The sequence below is a fragment of the Carettochelys insculpta genome, chromosome 9 (assembly GCF_033958435.1).
Source record: "Carettochelys insculpta isolate YL-2023 chromosome 9, ASM3395843v1, whole genome shotgun sequence".
Classification (NCBI taxonomy): domain Eukaryota; kingdom Metazoa; phylum Chordata; order Testudines; family Carettochelyidae; genus Carettochelys; species Carettochelys insculpta.
In genome coordinates, this window is record NC_134145.1 from 18,958,988 (window position 1) to 18,978,610 (window position 19,623).

General features: G+C 39.7%; 1 protein-coding gene across 1 annotated transcript in view; it reads left to right on the plus strand.

The window, feature by feature from the left end:
- Positions 1 to 645: 645 nt before the first annotated feature.
- The window catches only part of PDE4B (phosphodiesterase 4B), a 327,502-nt gene continuing 308,524 nt past the window's right edge, over positions 646 to 19,623 (plus strand). The window contains exons 1-2 of the mRNA XM_075003394.1: positions 646 to 702; positions 10,293 to 10,528. Of these exons, the coding sequence (XP_074859495.1) occupies positions 658 to 702; positions 10,293 to 10,528 (281 nt within the window). The 5' untranslated portion in view covers positions 646 to 657. The remainder of the gene's footprint in view (positions 703 to 10,292; positions 10,529 to 19,623) is intronic.

The following is a 19,623-nucleotide window of genomic DNA, read 5'->3' on the forward strand; positions in this document are numbered from 1 at the left end:
TTCTGTCTTCCTCTGCAGTTTCATTTGGGTAGTTTATTTTTCATTTTTTTTTCCTGACTGATGCTCTATGGTGCCACTGACCCAAAATGGCTCAAGTATCTTACCCTCGAGAGGGTTACAGTGTAGAAGTGGCTGAAATGATGCATGGATTTATAATAATGAACAGAGCCTTTATAGTTGTGAGAGTTGCTGTATGAGTTCAAAGAGAAATACAGAGACTGCTTTTTACTGTTCTTCTATTATGGCTAGTTTATTCAACCTGATACTCTTCTGAGTAAGGACTCATTAAAAACTAAATAGGAACTGCAGGATCAATTTGGTCCTATATTACTAAAGTTGTTACAAAGCTGATATTCTCAAGCTTTGAGAAAACTGATATTTCAAATTAGCTCATTACTAATTAAATTATTATTTTGCAAATGATGTCTTGCACTTTTATGTAATTTTGCCCTTAGCATCCTTGTTCATACGCTTCGACAAAGCATTTTGTAAAAACACGCTATTAACATGGTTATCTGGCTTACAGCTATCAATCAACAGTGTAGCTTATTACTCAAGAATACAAAGGCTTCCCACTTTTTCTTGTAGGTTGACTGTCTGGGGAGAAACTTCACTGAACAAGAGTGGTTGGCACGAACAGGTGCATTTTTCATCTCTATGATGAAGAAAAGCAGAAGTGTCATGACGGTTACGGCAGATGATGTAAGTTTTTTGAAAGTGAAGGACCATTCATTCTTCTGTTTTTCAGAACAGAACACGCTGCCTAATTTTGTTTTCACATAGGCTGGCTTTATACTGGAAATTGATTTCTGTGGAGTTACTCATGTAAACTTTTTCCTTTTGCTAGTTCAGACTGTGTGTTTGAGCATTCTAATTCATTAGACTGTGTTAAGAAATAGAGGGACCTGGGCCCAAGGACATACTTCTAGGAAGATCTGATGTGGATCCCCACTTTTGCGGATTGGCTGTAATTTTATATTTATAGTATTTTGACTGCATTCACTACTGCAGTTGCTTAACATTCCATGAGCTGATGTGCCAATCCACCACTCCCTTTGCCACAATAATCCTTTACTAATTAAATACCAGTTCCTGTCCTCAGCAGAAACGCATCAATTTGTAATGATGACAGTGAGACTCACAGCAGTAATTGCTTTGTTTGTTTCAGTTTGGGATCTTTAAAAATGGAAAATCACATAATGGCTGTGTCTAGACTATTGTCTAGATAGACTCCAGGGCTTTTCACTGCATTCGAAATTGTGCAGATATTTCAAGCATGGTATTCCAGTGCCGGTACCCCTTGCCATATGAGGGGTAACAGAACTCTCAGAATAGCCGCTTATTCCAAACTTCGGTGTCATTTGGATGGCACCAAGTTCAAAAGAAGGTAACTTGAAATAATTTAGGGAGGTTGCATTGTGCAATTTGTTATTCTGAGTTAAGGCTACAGTCTAGACATAGCCAATATGTCTAAAAAGGTACAATGGAGAAATGAAACCTTGCATGTTGTGTAGCTAGCTGCAGTCTTACACAGGAAAATGCTTCTGTTATGCCTGAGGTTCAATGTGTGGAATATACAAATATTACATTGTTAGTATCACTCCAGCACTTAATACCAGCAGCAGAGCATGCCTCTGTCTGTCTGTCTGTCTGTCTCCACCATTGAGGCCATCAGATTTACTGGTCACCTGGGGAAGGTGGAGGGGGGATGTGGGCGAAGAGTGACACTTGGGTGGAAAGGGTGGGAGCTCCACAGAACCTCTCACCTGTAGGTCACCAGGTTGAATCAATGGAGAAATGTTTCTGTGTAATGAATATTTCGTAATCCCGTCCATAAAATGAGTTTGATAGATCTAAATTCCTGCTTCCACTTCACACATTCCCCACCACACTCTACAGCTTCACACTAATTGTAAACTCATTAAAGAGGCCAAGAGCTGTATGGGTCTTGGTGATTGATCTGCCTCTTCTACCCACAGAAGAATTTATGCTCTGCAGCACCCCTGCTCAACAGGGCACCACGTGTCTGGAGATTGCTATTCAGTGGCTCTGTCAGCTTTGTTCGCTAGTGCTGGCAAGCCATTGCCTTTTGTCAGGTAACTACCTGTTTCTCTCTTTGTGGCTTATTTCAGGAGTGCCAAATCACTCGTCTCTTTAGGCATGTGCCCTTCTCCCACTCCCCTCTGACCTGGGGTTTTTAAGATCAGTGTGCTGAAAGGTCAGTTCTCTGTTTTGCTTTCTCTCTGAGAGCTAAGAACAGTGTATTGCCAGAAGTTACAAGTTATCACACAGCACTTCCTAAATAAGCACAGTTATTCTTAATGTAAAAGCATTACATAGAAAACATATTAAAACAATAAACTGATTTAAATGCACAGTCAACATACCAGCAGTCATCCATCAGTCTTAATGGGGCCATAGTAGGCCAAGATTTTCAGACTCTTCTGCAAGGTTTGGGGATCTCTTCTGTCCATTTTCTGCATCATCAAGAAAGCCATAATCCTTGAGTGTACTGGAATCTGATATTGTATAGTGTCCTCTTGTCCAACCTGCTTCAGTTCAAATCAGATTTCAGAAGCATGTACAAATACATAAGACACGCTGTCATCCTCCTCTTAAAGTGAGGAGATAATACAGGCTTTGCCATGCAGCAGGTAGGCACATGGGGTGTGGCACCATCTTCTACCATATTATGTTTTGTTGGGGCTGTTTTCCTATAGGTTGCTGAAGATGACCCTTTCCTTATCACTCCTGTTGATGAAAATTTTCCTAGTTATTGCTTCTGAGCTGCAAGTGTCAGGACTTCAAGATGAAATCCTTCTCTTTTCAGCCACAGATTGCCTTGATGTGAAGGTCAATCTGTCCATGATCCCAGTTGCAGTGATTCATTTGATCTGGATGGAGTGTGACTGCTGCATATGTGGTCCTCTTCTTGGATTCCCTTCCCTTAATATTTCCCTTGCCTGCTGGATTCTCTGTCAGTAGCTGAATGTTCCCTGAGATCCTGGACCATCATTTATTTTCTGGTCCTTGGAGTATATCAGGTCAGCGAGCAGTCCATTTGCTCTCGTTGATGTTGAGCTGCCTTTTTCAGCATCTCTCAGCTATTTGACTTCTTTTAGTTTGTCATAATTCATGCTTTTTTCTCCAAAAACCAGAGACTTTTCTCTGTGCTTTTCCTTTCTACAGTACTTGCTTTCACTGTGTTTGGCACATTGACACCTCTCCACTGTCCTAGATTACACAACAACACCGTTTATGTCACAATTTCAGGGAAGACTGCCCCTTTGACTTCCCCAGCTTGGTGGTCTTTGAGGGCATTTGTTTAAGGCTTAAGGTTCTCTGACATCACTTCTCTAGGTTTGAAGACCTGCATCTCTTTCCCTTTACACTGGGATTTAGGCTTGCGCCTCCCTGCGATATCCCAGCAAATCTGACCAGGGTGATTTGATTTAAATCACCAAAATAAATGAGTAGATAAATCCTTGATTTACGTCATTAACAAAAAAGCCAAGACTGACTGTGCTTAAAGTGCACTTGCATTTTGGAATAAGCCCCATTGAACTCACTGACACTTCTGTTTTAGAGGGGGGAAAAAAGTATAGTGTGTGATTCCCTTGAGAAAGCTGAATTATGCTGAAGTAAAATAGGCAATAGATGTATGACATCACTATTATGGTCCATGATGCTCCAAAATGAGGGGCAAGTATCATGTAATATAAAATACGAAAATGGCATACAGTGGCAATTGGCGATTCCTAGTTTTTTCTTACTTCAGCTTTCTGTAATACTTGAGTGAAAGGCTAAACCTAATCAACTAATTAAATAAGACATAAGGATTAGCTAAGCTATACCTTTTTTTTTTTTTTTCCCCTAGGAACATCCAATACAGGAAACAGCTTGGGAATTTACTGTCAAATCACACTACTAAAAGGTATAGGGAAAACTTGAAGAATGATGAAAAGTGAATTATTTAAAATACTAACCAGCTGAGCCACTCAGCTGTATCCAATTTTCATCCATATTATTATTTCCCTGTAAACAGTTTTTTTTTCCTTGTGACATTTCGTTCCTGAAACTAAGCCCTGTATCATCATCTTGTACTGCTTACACTTGGCACATTTACCTATTTGACCCAGGGAACAAATTTATTCAAAATATTCCTAGATACGGTCTCTAGGTGATATCTTAGCAATTTGGGATTCATTTATTTCATTTGATACAACTGGGTGAGTGGTCCATTTTTAGAGAAGTATTGACCAAAAAGAGAGCACTGAAATTTGTGGCGGGCCCATACCATTGCAAAACATTATTTGTCAACTCTTGTATAGTTTTACATTTGAGGAAGTAATTTCTTACTGTCTACCTTTTTCCAATGATTTACATGGGCCCAGCCCCAAGTCCCTACGTCAGAGGTGTTTGTAGAAATCATATATGGTTGTCAAAGTCCAGAGTTATCAGACAGGGATCTCAATAGCTTCTTGTAGTTCATAGGCAAGGGTAAGGCTGCCCTGATTTTCCCTTCCATCATAAAGGAACCCTTTCAAAGAGCTGCTTTGGACATTCTGTGGCTGCTCAGCTAAGTTACATAGAGAAGGAAAAAAGCATATTCTAATATTAGTTTCACAGGCGTAGCTGTGTTAGTCTGTAGCTTTAATAAAAGGCAGTCCTGTAGCACCTTAAAGATTAACGTGTGTTTATTAGGTAATGAGCTTTTGTGAGTAGGACCCACTTTAGATTTTCAGATTGGAGTAGATAATAAGAATATCCAGGGTTTGTATAGTTGGGCAGGGGGAAGGAAGAAGGGGAAAAAGGTGGTGGGGGATTGGATTCTGTCATTAATAGGACCAGTGGAAGAAGTGAATTAAGTGGGATGGGTAGCATTCCTGTCAATATCAAAGGTGTGGAAATTGCCCTTGTAATGCATAAGATAATTGAGATCTCTGTTAAGCCTGATGTTCAATTTGTGGAAATTCCAAATGAATTCCAAATCAGATCTCTCCCTGTGTTATCTTGTGGTAAAACCCTTTCGTAGAAGAATGGCTACTTTCAGATCCGTTATTGAATGTCCAGGGAGGTTAATGTTCCCCTATAGGTTTATGTGTATTCCAGTTGCTGATGTCGGATTTATGTCTATTCATCCTCTAGTGCAGAGACTGTCCAGTTTGACCAATGTACGTGGCAGAGGGGCATTGCTGGCACGTATCACGTTAGTGCATGTGCATGTATATGAGCACCTCATGGTGTGGTTGTAGTGATTAGGTCCAGTGATGGTGTCTCTATTGTAAAGATGTTGACAGAGCTGGCAACGGGGTTTGTTGCAGGGATAGGTTCCTGGGTCCTACTACCCCTTGCTATATAAACCCTGGATTCTTATCTACTCAGATCTGAAGAAGTGGGTCTTAGCCACAAAAGCTCATTACCTAATGCATACATTTGTTAGTCTTTAAGGTGCTACAGGACTGTTTAATTTTTGTGATTCTAATATTAATAGGTTATGCTTCCTGCTCTCAAACAGTGGCTCTAGAGCAGGCAAGTTGTCTGATGCCTTCCTAGAAAACTGTAACTGGGTATGGTTTCCCCATGTTTGAATTGATCAGACTGAAAATGTCTGCCCTACATGAAGGCTGTGGAAGAAATATGAGTTTCAACACAGCTGATCATCTCCCTACCAGTCTGGTTGAGAGATTTTAATGGAATACTTGAAATGACATTGAAAACATTTGTAGACCAGCCCACCAGTGATTGGGTTAAATGTTTATCTTATCTTGCCTATGGGGAAATTCCCAAGGAAACCCACTTAATCCTTACTGTTCCAAAATCTGCACCTCACTGATTCATTTATGTATAGTACTATTCAGGCTCCACAATTTATATACTTGTTACTTTTATTTGTCAAAGTACAAGTGACAAATGTTATAAGGCAAGGCTGTTTAGCTATCAGTAAAACAATCCAAAGAAGTTCATCTTTCTAGAATTAACTTTCTTCAAAAGCAGAGGAACATTTGATTCCATCTATCTAAGATGAGCTTCATAGTCAAATACAAGTTGTAGATGTATTTAAATCATATCCTGAAAATAAGAAGAATAATATTTCAGATTCTCCTGTATTTATCCCTGTGAAGCCATTGCTTAATCTGTTAAGATCCCAGTGAGTTCAGATGTACTATTTATGGAGTAAAATGCGACTCAAGGTGAAGGTGTCAGAATCTCAGCTGTGTGTTTGAGAACACAAAATGGGTTTAAATTTCTAGTTTTTAAAACACAATTTGAAGCAAGCAGCAGGTGGCATTGGCTAAGACTGTGCATTTCAGTTTTGTCTTGGATTTGACTTTGTTTTCTAAAATGGATGATAATTTATCTCTGTAGTCAAGAAGTGCAGGGGTGAAGGATTGCTCAGATGTAGGCAATATGCTGTTATATTGCATACATAACTCATTTGTTTTCTTGCTGTAATATTTCTGTTCAGTGGACTTTGGTTCTACCCTGTTTTTGCTGCCCAGCTTTTGTTCTTTTAGTATATGGGACTTAATTATAGCTATCCAGTAGTTGCATTTTGTTGCTCCTGTGCGATGCGCTTAAACAAGTTTCTGGACAGTTGTATAGCTCCCTTTGCTACTTTACATCAGGGCTTATAATTGTTTTGCTGTTGGTCGTATTTAAGTCTGCCAAAGTGGTGCAGCACATTTAAAAGATCTGCTCCTTTTTCTTTGTGTTGGCAAGATGATTCTTAAAAAAAAAAATCTGAATCCTTCACGTGCCATCGTAGGTCACTCTGGGCATTCACAGCTCCAGTTCCATAAAAAGCTTCCAGACAGCCTGTTGCAGGGGCGTTCTGCGTCATGTATCAGTGAGACTCATTATCTGTGATAAGGTCAGTGAATTTTGTGTGTGTGTGTGTGTGTGTGTGTGTGTGTGTTTTAAATGTATACTGCTGGGGGAGAGAATGGTGTATAATTCTACCAACACTTGTTTCTTTGGCATCTTATAAGAGTCCTGTCTCTTTCTTTCACACATTGTCAAACTTTTTGTTTAAGAGCTGTCAGCATTACGAAGCTCTCTGTTAGGAATTACTTACTATTCCAACACTTGGAATGTGCAGCACTATTAACTTTGAGTCAAGTTTTGAAGGGTGCATGGCAGGGAGAGGGTAGGATGTTGGAGTATCATTTTCTAAAAGACGTGATATACGTTCACAACTTTTAATAAAGTATTTAACCCCCTTGGATTCTAATAGATTTAAAAAATGTGTTGCATTGTCCTCCTTAAATAGATGCTCTTGCAACCATTACCAGTGCTCCTAAAGGAATTAGCTAGGGTGGGCTCTTTTGCATCCTGGGACCATGATGTTCATGATGAATCATCCTACATAAGACTACAGCATGAATAAGTCTCATTGGGATGAGTTATTCCTATGTTGGGCTCCACCCAGTCTACATTCTTGAGGCTGGTCTGGTGCCTCTCAGAGCAGGTGTGTAAGCTTCATAAGAAAAGCAGCAGCCTATTCTGCTCAAGGTCATTTCATGTCTTGGAACCCTGCTCTGCCTGATAGTAGTAACATAATTTATTGGCCTGAGCTTGTTCTAGCCCCATTCTTCCTCTAATTTTGTCTGTGGTCCTGCTCCAGCCTTGTATTGGATCAGTCAGGTTCCTAGCCCTGCTGTTGTCATCATCTTCAAGCTCTTGACTCCTGGTTTCAGCTCCAACCTTTGGCTCTAACCAATAGGTATGACCAGTGCTTTTTTTTTTTCTAGGAAAAATAAGGTGCCAGAACTCAAGTCTGATGATTCCTCATAGGGGTTAAGGTGTTCAGTTTTAATGCCATGGTCCCCGCCCTGCTGTGGGGCAGCAGGGGCTCCTGCCCTGTCCCTATGCTGCTGCGGGATTGGCAGTGAAAATTTTTCTGGTGTTCTAATGTAAAAAGGTGCTGGAACTCTGTTCCGGTGCATTCTGCCAGAAAAAAAAAATCCTGGGTATGACCACCCCTGCTTCAGCCAGTAGGCAAAACCTTTCTTACCTTGGTTTTGTCAGATATACCACTTAACAAACAAACAGTCAAATTTTGTACCAATTTCAGTTCCTGGATAGGTTTAAGGTGTAGCCCTCTGTAAAACACATTGTAGTCCTTCAATCTCCAGGTGACAGTGATATAGATATTAAGGTCTGTATATACAGCACATGGTCAAAATAGCTTGTGTTGTTGCAGCACAGACTGTTTCTCCTTACTAAGTCTTACAGGCCCTATCTAGATGTTAAATAAGAGGAGAGAGAAGATGACCCTAGCATGAAAGTACACTCCAGGCAGAAGAGCATTTACCCACTAACACCCTTCTGTTAGCTAAAAATAACAAGAAAGGCATGTTAGGAGCACCCTGTGACGAGCACCCTATGACTGCAGCTTGCCAGACACACTGGCTTATACTAGTTAATGATAATTGATCATGTATTCTCTTTCATAGACTCTAAAGAAGCCAATCATGCAGAAAATTAGATACTGAATGCTATAAATTAGGGGTAGGTGGAGATTTTAAGACAGGGTCTTGTGAATGATAGCACATACTAGTGATCTGTGTTGGGTAAAATGATTCCTTCATTAAAATAATTCATGCTTTTAGCCAAGAGTGAGTATGGGGTTATCTTTCACTTTAGATGTGAAGAGTTCACAAAAGAATTAACTACCACAGAATTGGTTTATGAAGCATATCTTTGCCATCTGAACTGGTAATGGAAAATCTTAGTGGAATTCATTTACATAGTGGGGAAAAAAGTATCTATTCTTCTGCAAAAGGGGTTACCACAAAATAACAGAGGGAGAGATCTGATTTGTAATTCATTTGCAAATTCCACAAATTTAATGTCAGGCTTAACAGAGATCTCAATTATCTTATGCATTACAAGGGCAATTTTCACACCTTTTGATAGTCATAAGAATGTTACCCATTGCACTTAATTCACTTCTTCCGCTGGTTCTATTAATGACAGATGCCAGTTCACCACCACCTTTTCCACCTTCTTCCTTCCCCTCACCCAACTATACAAACCTTGGATATTCTTATTATCTACTCCAATCTGAAAATCTAAAGAAGTGGGTCCTACCCACAAATTCTCATTACCTAGTAAACAAATATGTTAGTCTTCAAGGTGCTACAGGTCTGCCTTTTATTAAAGCTACAGGCTAACACAGCTACGCCTGTGAGACTAATATTAGAATATGATTTTTTACTTCTCTGTGTAACTTAGCTAAGCAGCCACACAATATCCAAAGCAGCTCTCTGAAAGAGTTCCTTTATGATGGAAGGGAAAATCAGGGCAGCCTTACCTTTGCCTGTGAACTACAAGAAGCCCAGATATGATCAATTTCTGCATACGGTGGAATAGTATCATGACTTTTGTGGTTTTCCCCCACAGTTTGTAGCATGCAGAGATGGGTGTAAACTAAAGTTACAGCTCTAAATATTCCTATACATTAGAAATGTTCAAAATTTGAACTTAGTTTTGCAGTTGATTCCATTTGTAGTGTATAGTACTGAATCAAAACCTCGGGTCAGAATGCCCTGGAACTTTTGAGGTGTTCCAAATTTTGAGCCATATCTGAACTAAAAGGTTCTCTAACACAGAAATACTTCTGGTGAAATAGTGGCATAAAACCAGTAGACGTTTGAAAGCAAGACTAGTTTGCGGGTCCAACATTTTCTTTTTAGGGCTGTCCACATCACTTAAGGTATGTCAGAGGGGAATTTGTCTGAAGTAGTAGATCTTGGGTGATTCAGACTACATTGTAGCACAAACTCTGAGGTCTCTGTCTTCACTAGTTGATATAAATAAGGCAAAACCTGATGAGCTCTGATGAGATAACTCACAGAAATGGAAGCTAATGGGAATCCATGCATTTGAGGCGTGCGAGAGAGGAGTGGTATTTTGGATGAGCTCTGAATGGACTATTTATGGGAAAACTTAAATTTTGAAATTTTGCCAGGTGATTTGAACCATTCACCGGTGAAACATGCTTATTTAACGTCAGATTGTAGAACTGAAGAATTGATTCCAATTTGTAGATAGTATGAAATTCACAGAGGTGTATTTGCAAATGTTTACATAAGTTTGTAATATGACAGTAGCAAAACTTTCCCAGAAGTGAAGAATAAATAAATATTTTGTGAATAGTTCAAATCCCCAAAATGCTAAATATTTGTGAAAGCAAATTAATTTTCAATACTTTTTTTTTTTTTTTGTGGGAAAAAATGTGTTTGCATAGTTTTGCATAACTTCAGTGACTTTTCTTACTTTTTCAGATTGCTAAAGATTACCTAGAATGTGGCCTGAGCAAGTCTTTTAGTACTTCTAGTAATACTCTCGGCATAGATCTCTGGAGAGGAAGAAGGTGTTGCTCATGTAATTTGCAGTTACCACCATTGTCTCAGAGACAGAGTGAACGAGCCAAGACACCTGATCGAGACATCATCACTAGACCAACAACTTTGCCTTTGCTGACACCACCGAGTATTGCTATTACATCTTACCAGGACTGGTAAGTTGTTTCAGATTTTTTTAAAATGCTTTTATATGTGGGTTTTAACAAGCCTTTAAGTTGTTACCCTATAAATTAAGGGAGAGGGTTGAGACAATGATTAAAGAACTAAACTCCTTATTTACCAATCAGTAGCACATTATGGTATCTGAGAGAGATTAGGAAATAGCTGCAGTATCTCTAATATAACAGGTAGGTAAGTGTTGGTGAATTATGACTTTGTCATGGTAACTTACGGTTTGTTCATATGATGCAATTACTAACTTATACTGTGTGCTCTGAACAGATGTATGAATTTTTTTTTGGCTTAAACTTACGAATAGTTAAAAATGCTTATAAATATGTAACTTCAGCGTTGCTTGTATGTTAGAAATGACCTACAGAAGTTACTCGTGGAAGGCGTAGGATCTTTCGGTTATTAGCTATCTTAACAGACTTTGAAATCCAACATTAGTAAACTTGTCAATGGAAAATAAAATTAAAGTCACCCTGAATCAAAACTTCTTATCTTTACAGCCTTCTGTCTATTAAAGTTTCCCTTCTGTTTATCCCTACACACTTTTCACTGTGGTGTGGTATAGACTCTAGTGATGGGAAGTTGTGGGTGGGGGTAGGGAGGATATCACTTTAGAAACTAGGTATGACAGTTTATAAATGAATGTTTTGTTACTTGTGTAAACTGACAAAATCTCTGTTGGGAGGTAGACATCAGACTACATAGGTGTCTCTATTTAGCTGAAACAAATATAAGATTGAAAGGATGTGCTCTAACATCTTGCTCTTGCGGGGGGGAGCAATGTATGAAAAAGTCACAGGTCACCTATGAAATCTTCACATGGAGAAGGATTGGTGTCAAGTCTCATAGTTGCTCCCTAATGGTATTCAGGAAAGGAAGACTGGACCTGTGTAGACACACAGAGATGTGTGAGGAGTCTGTGAGTCATTCATGAAATTTGATGCATTTTTGAGTTAGTTTAGAGTGTAAGGAGCCAATTGAGCTTCTTACATTCAGATTGATTTTCTCCGCCTTTTGCTTTTTATGTTGCTCATTAATCCACTGAGTTCCAGACTGATGGAATACTTAACCCAGTAGTATTCATATAGATTTTAAAAATTAGTAACACTAATTTAAAACATAGATGGATAGGAAATTTTGATATCTGATAACTGTTGGATAGTAAATAGTTTTCAAATTTGCAAAAGTGTGGGTCAAGGATTATAGACTTTAAATATTCACGTGGAGCAGCAGGAGACTTTTCTCTGCTATGTCTTGCAAATTAACTTTCAATGATTCATCTACCTGTTAATTGCAATTCCACTTCCATTATCAAGCCCTCTTTTCACATGCTTGTACTTCTTTCAAAGATTCTTTCTAAACCCTTCTGCACTTCGTCTCAGTCAAAAGTAGGTTGTTAATTTTCCAGCCATGATGCTGTATGCACATGAAATACTTTGTTTTCAAATGCAAAGCATCTGGATCTTGTGGAAGATCCTCAAAGACAACACTGGAATTGTAAATACATTTTAGGTTTTGGTAAATCTTATATTGGTAAACCAAAGGTTTACTCTGGAGAAATGTAAAAGAATAAATCCCAGCATTGTGTGCTTTACAAATTTATTTGAAATGCATCGAAACCACAGGCATAATTTCCCATTATTTTTAATGCGCTGTGCTGTAGCTTCTTATCTCTTCTTTATCTTACCTCCTTTCATGTGTACAGCTTCTTTTTACTCTAGGAAAGAGAGAATGTGCTTTGATTTCACAGCATATACATTTTATGTTGTCTAGTACCTGAAGCCTTTTCAACTTGGGGTCAGAGTAAGATGCATGAAATATACTGGATCAGACTCGGACTCTGCCACTAGCTGATGGAACTGACATAGAAGTCCATGAGATGTTGCACTTTGTTGTGTCACGACTGAATTTCACCCATTCAGTTTAAATAATAGTGGGCCAAAATGATTACTGCTGGTTCGACAACCAGAGTGATGAGTACCTGGAGCTAAATAATTAAGTCTGTCTGTTACATTTTTTTCTTATATGAGTTTTGTTGTCTTAACTGAGTTCACTAATATACTTCATTAGCATACCCCTTGAATGTAATCTCTTTAACACTGCGCATTTATTATTACAATTCAGAGCAACACACTGTTTTCTGGAGCAGTGCAATGTAACCTTTTGTTATCAAAATGTAAAGTAAGTATGAACCAGTAAGGAACAACCTGTGAAGTTACAAGTGGTGGTACTAATTATGTTTAATAATTTGTCACTTAGTGCAGTGTGCAAAATTCTATAGAAATGTAAAAAAACACAGTCTATTCTCGAAAGAGCTTGTAATTGAAAAAAACGAAACAAAAACGAAGATGAAGAATGTCAGAATGGATACCCTATGTAAGCAAACAGGTCAAGCTCATGATTGGCCACAATTAAGGCTACAGTATTATCATGGACATTTCTAGTAGATTTCACAGCAGAGGTGAAGGGATGAAATTACACCTTGTGGATAGGTCACCAACTAATGTGGCTACAACATGGGGACAGGGAGTTACTCAGTTTGGCCCATCCTCCCTCTGCAGATGAGTGGCTGGGCCAAACTCTAGCACTGTTGCCACATAGTTTGTAGAGTCGTAGCTGTTAAATGAGAAGAACCTACCCTTTCATTAAACCTAAAGATGGAGCTGATCTCTGGAGCATAATTTTTTTCACAGTTCATGTGTATTTCACATCCAGGGTCTTGAACCTGCACTTTGTAGATTTTGACTGCCCGCTGCAGAGTTCACATTTGTATTTGAACTGTCTCAAAGCATGGATCTGACTTTAAATTTCATAAAGTTCAGAGTTGTTCAGAACTGGAGTTTCAGTTTGGGTTCATCTCTAATAATCATATTTAGAACACTCCATAAACATGCTCAGTGCAGTAGTTACTCAACATTTTTCCTCAAAGCCCCATTACTATTCTGAGCATGGAGATATTCTTCAAACTGAGGAGTGGTGATACAGGAGCAATACAGAATGGAAGTGGATGTTCCAAGGAAGTTTTGCCCAGAAATTGCAAATGGTTGAGTAACAGCTGGGCAAAGTTATTAGAAACCAGCTTTCTGATTTCAGGTGGATTGTGTGTTGCGTGTGAAGGTGTTGACTTCCCCTTTCTGAGGATTTTTGGATTGATGCATTTATATCAACTTATAACTTTGCTTGAAAGAGGAAAATGGGGAGACTATTCATCTGTGGTATTTTTCAGAATGAATTAGCACTGATAATAGATGATTTTGGGCCAAGAAAAACAGAATTTTTATTTGCTCGTGATCAGTTTTCTTTACAACACAAGGGGGCATTGCTGCACCTTACTTCTAATTCAGTGAGATGTATGCGCTTTGTGTGTAGTATCCAAGAATCTGCTTTTCTTACAGAATGATAATGCTCTAGAAGAAGTTAGTAATTAGCATTGACATACCAATTTTTTTAAGAAGTCTCTTCTGGAAAATCTTGGCTTCTTAATTCCAACTTGTATTTTAAATATCCATGCAGTATCCTAAGAGAAAATTTGGTGATGCTATGTTAAGGGTTAATATTCATGATTCAGAACCCTGATTCACATCAAGCAACTTGTGTTTCAGGGAACTTTTCTGCCTCTCTCACCTGTTTAGAGCTAGTCCCCAGCTTTATGGATCATGATAGGTTTTATATTCACTTTGTCTCCTCCCTCCACATTCTCTGACTGGGTTCTAATCACTGTAGTTCTTTTGGTTGCACTGCAGTCTTTATTGCCTCACATAATAGTATTATACTATGGAGTCAAGCTTAGTCCGTGTGTCAGATATCTTGGCTTCCATGCCGTGCTCTAGCCCTTTGAGATACCAAAATTCTCATGCTCCAGGAAGAAATAAAAAATTCAGCCCTTCCTCTGCACAAATGTTTTCACAATGTTTAGTATGGGGGTTTTGCTAAACTTTTGTGGGTCTAAGTTCTTGGGGGGTCTCAGTCCTGTAAGGTAGGAAAGAAAGTCTTTCTCTGAGAAAATTTTCAATCTTGAATTTGCAGTCTAGGTCAATGATTGGAACAAGGCAACTCAGTCTCTGGGAGACTGGATGAGCGTCAGCAGGAGTGTTTTATCAGTCCGCAACTCTATGCTTTCCATTTGTCAGAAGTGGCTAATCTGGTTTATATCTGATGAAATAAAATAGTCTTCAGAAATTGTTTGCCAGATTATTCACTGAATTTAGCTTCAGGACTCATACATCTTTTGTTTCTCATCTTTTGTGTCTTCACAATCCTCAAAAGAATAAGGTAGGCAGATTTGCTATGACTTACTGAACATGAGTTGCCTTTATACAATAATGAGTTGGTTGATGTTGTGGCAAAGGAGTTTATGAAATAAAGTACTCAGAATGAAACTCTGCTTAGAAACTATGCATAGAAATGTAAACATACAGGACGTTGTTCAAAGGACTTTATAGAGGTTTTCTGTAGGTGGCAGCTGAAGACAATGGCTGGATAAAGCACATGCTCTTTTGTCTGCGTGAGATCTGGTAGAGGAGCTGCTGGTTTCAAAGACATTGGGTATAATAAAGCCTAGTTGACTCTGTAGAGTAATTGGACAAAAAGAGGGTAAATGCGGAACTAACCAGTGACTAGCTTTGAGAACACTGAATTTTGTGGACTCCAGAACTGGTATTTTAGATGAGGGGTTTTCCCCAATAAAAGAGAAGAGTGGCCATAATTGATAAGAACAATGGTCCATCTAGCACAATACCCTGTCTTCTGATAGTGGCCAATGCAAGGTGCTTCAGATGGAATTAACTGAACTAGAAGTAGTAGTGATCCTTCCTCTGTTGTCCATTCCTGGCTACTGGCAATCAGAGGCTAGGGGTGTTTGGCGTAAGGGGTTTCATGCCTGTCATCTAGTAGCCATTGATAAACTTGTCTTCCAGGAACTTACATAGTTCTTTTTGAACCCTGTTATAGTTTTGCCCTTCACAATATCCTCTGGCTAAAAGATCCTCCAGTTGACTGTGCATCGTGTGAAAAATTATTTCCATCTATTTGTTTTAAACTTGGTGCCTATTAATTCCATTGGGTGAATCCTGGTTCTTAGGTGTCACCATAAATAACTGCCTTTTTCACTTCCTTCATTTCAGGCAGGGGCCAAGACCAAAGGGCGTATATCTTCACTGCAGATTTAACTTGGGTCATTTTATTAATTTATTTATTTATTGCTGCCTCTGACACCTCTCCTGTCCGCACATGCAAAAATGTTGCACCTGGCTTAATGGTGGTTTGAACATGGGTTTGCTGGCTCACTTGGGGCTATGAGATGTAGCCCAAGTGAAGTTTTTATTCAGACCAATAGCCTGCGCACTTTGCATTCAAGATCCTGGCTAAATCATTTGTAGGCTGATAATCCTCTGTGCCTTCCCACACTTTCCCCTGCGAGCCCAGAGGGACAGACAAGTCTCCTTTATTCACTAGGAAAGAATCACATCACCCTCAGCTCAACACGGCACACACAGTCATGGCTGCGTCTCCAGAAGTCCTAGTGCAGCACCAGTGAGGCCAGAGTGACTTGGGTGAAGCTTTACAGTGTGGTTGCTCACCTCAGAGTACCCATCCCCCAAGTTAACTCTGTAGTGAAGATACACCCTTAAGTGTGCTGAAAGCAAGTGTGCAACACTAAGGATCAGTGTGTGCTTGGCTCATGTATTCACTTTAATGAGATGTCTGATTGCATATGAATCAAATACTGCCTTGATTAGATCTTTCTTCATAGCAGAAGAAGAAAGGACTAATGATGATCCACAAGGGGCAGAGACTGGAGTTTTATAAGTGGGGTTTGGAAAGGCTGATTACCAGTGAGATGGAGTTTGCCGAGGAGACTTATGTGATTTTTGGGGGCAAAGCATATCAGTTACCTTGTAAAGAGTAACAGGAACAGTGTAGTGCCAGTTGACGAGGCTGATCAAAGGAGCACTACGATTGAAGGGACACAGTTGAATTATTTTAGGCTCAGATTTAGAAACCAATGTTCCAAAGGCTAAACAGAGGGTATTTCTTATTTATGCTGCTAGCATAAATATTTAGAGATCCCTTTTACTTAAAACAATTATTAGGCAAAAGTGTATAAACTTGCACTTTGGAGACCTTTTGCAGGTTAGATAAATCAATAAGGCCTGTTCAGAAACGTATTTATGGATTTTCTGTAGTCTGTATCTGCTCTTGTAAAAACAACAGAAGATTTATGGGACAGCTCATTATTAGGTGGTGGGCTTATGACACGAAAACTGAGTCAGTCTTGGTAAAGATATTTTCACCTCATTTGCTTATTATTCAGTGTAACTAGTCATAGTTTTGTAATGACTGTTAAGTTATGACAGATATCTTCCTGGTGATCTCATAGGCATGATAGTTCACTTTCGGTGCTAGTGCACGTACCTCATTGCTCTGATTACTACCCATATTATCTATCTGTTCATAAAAAACACTTATACCATGTCAGTCACTGTAATATCTGGGCAACAGTTACATACCTAGAAATGCTCACAAAATAGCAGAAAAGACTTTGTTCTCTTCACCTGAAGCAGCCTCTACTTGTTGTGGAGGTGTGACAGGGTACAAGTCCTTACTGAACACATTAACTTCAGGTTTGTCCTCCTCTTCCACAGATGCTCAGATTAGCTACTGGGAAGGCTGAGTCTCACATCAGGATCAAAGGACTGCGTTGAATAGATGGCCGACATCTTCGGGTTGTTTGGTTGTCTGCTTTTTGTTTTGTTCTGTTTTTCACCTGTTTTAATTTGATTAGTGGTCTGGGTAACTTATCACTAGGGGAAAACCCTGGCTGAGTGCATATGTATTTTGTTTCTGCAGAGCTGTTGCATTAGTTTACACATGGTACTTAAATAAGTAAATGAATAGAAACATTTATTTAATTTGCTTTTTTTTTTTCCTGCAAGAAGTGGTAGGTCATCTTTGCCTGTCATTGCTGAAGCCACTGTGAAAAGATGGGACTCGCATTTTTCCTTGAACTCTCACATTTGGGCTCATTCTAATATCCTTTTGCAAAGTATTTCATAGTTTAGGGTTCTGTGTTGAGTTTTGCACTGTTGACCAGAATAGTAAGAAGACAGTGAGATGACACGTACCACTGTCAAATTCATTGGCAGCTTGTCCATGCTACTTTGAAGGGAAGATGGGAAGTAGGGTGTTGGGAATTTACTAATGAAGTGCTGCAGTGCATATGCAGCACTTTATTAAGCAAACCCGCCCCCCCCCCCCCCCCCGGCAACTTTGAAGCGTTAAACTTCAAAGTGTCATCTCCCATCTAGCTGTGGCTCACCCACCAATACTTAGAAGTGCCTGGGGTACTTCAAAATCCCTTTACTGCTCAAAAGTAATAGGGAGCTAGTGTAGACAAGCCCTGACTTTTAAACTGAAAAGTGTTTAGAGAGTTTGTATATAGTATCAAAATGCATTTATTAGTGTACAAGGGCCTTCAGAAGGGTGAGATGAGGATCAGACAGCTAGCAGAGGAGAAGCAAGCCCACAGAAAGCACCGTAAGGTCCTGCCAGACACCCATTACACATGCAACAGATGCAGCAAGGACTGTCACTCTCATGTGGGCCTTCACAGTCCCAGTTGACGCTGCAAATGAAGATCCCAAATGGAACTACAAAGGGCGTGATCCATAGTCTACGTAGACTGAAGGATGCCTACTACAAGTGTTCGAGGAAGAATTTAGTAGACGTGTTTGGTTATCATATCTGTGAAATATATCTTTTTTTTCACTACCTGGTAATGGGTGATTATCTATGAGTGCTAATTTAAGGAAGAATAATGGGTTGGCTGGAATGATGCACAAGAGCCTACTCCAGCAAGGGGGTCTGAAGACATTCAAAAGCATGAAAATAATCAGTGGACAAAGATAAGCATATGCATCTTCATGTGCTTTAAAGCCTCAGTACGTTTCCAGCATTTCATGACTGATATGGATGTGTATGCTGAGACAGAAAGTAGTTGATCTAAACAACTGCAGTATCTGACAGCTCTAACAAGTTGCCAAAATCAAGTAGAATTGAAGAGAGTTAATTCTGTTCTGTATGGTTATAGGACACAGTGAACACCATGCAATACTGAAGTCTTCATAGGTTCTCACATGGTGACAGAGATTGCAGCAACTTTAGTACTTTTACTTTACTTATCTGTTGTTTGTGAGTGTTAGCTAATGGCCGGGTAATGAGTGGTCTATGAGCCTAGTTACATCCGAGTCTTTGACTGCTAGGACCAACAGTCCCTTTGCAGTTGGCAGCCAAAAATGGCTGACGGATGCCACAGAGATCCACCCGAGTCTTCAACTGCTAGGACAGACTGTCCCTTCACAGTGGGCAGCCAGTGCGGCTGTCGGGTGCCCCAAAGGTTGGTGCAGAGAGCTTATTCCACCTGAGTCTTTTAACTGCTAGGACAGACTGTCCCTTCACAGTGGGCAGCCAGGGAGGCTGACAGGTGCCCCAGGAGGCTGTCCCGTGGAGGCGACACGACTCAACGCTCAGCTTTTACTGCACCTTACCACTGACCAGGCTGATACAGCCAAATGGCTAGGATTCTTTGTTTTGTGTTTGGCCAAGTTACAGTAACTGAAAGGAGTCAGGCTGAAGCTTAAATGGTTGCTATTTATTAAAAGCAGAAACAAGAATCTTAATGGCTACAAGCTTATTGCTCTATCTTCTTAACTACTAGTAGGGTGATACATATGACACGCCAGTTAGATTACCAGTGAAAAGTTCCCCATTTGAGGACCAGACGCCTCAGCCTAAAGAGCTCTTACTATTAAATGTGCACAAAAGTACATTGCAGGTATAATTCTCACCCCTGCGTCCTTCGACTCCTGGCGTAGCCAATGTCATTTTCCGAATCCCTTGGGAAGAACAGTATGAGGAGGGCATCCCCTGGGTCCTCAGGAGGCAAAGACCTTACCCGACTGGCAGGTATAGGTAATTGGAGCTCAGTTAGAGTGGTCTGCCGGGACCTTCTTTATACCCCTTGGGTCACGTACACTCTTCCTTATCTAAAGGTACCAATTGTACTGGTTCGTCTTTGTGA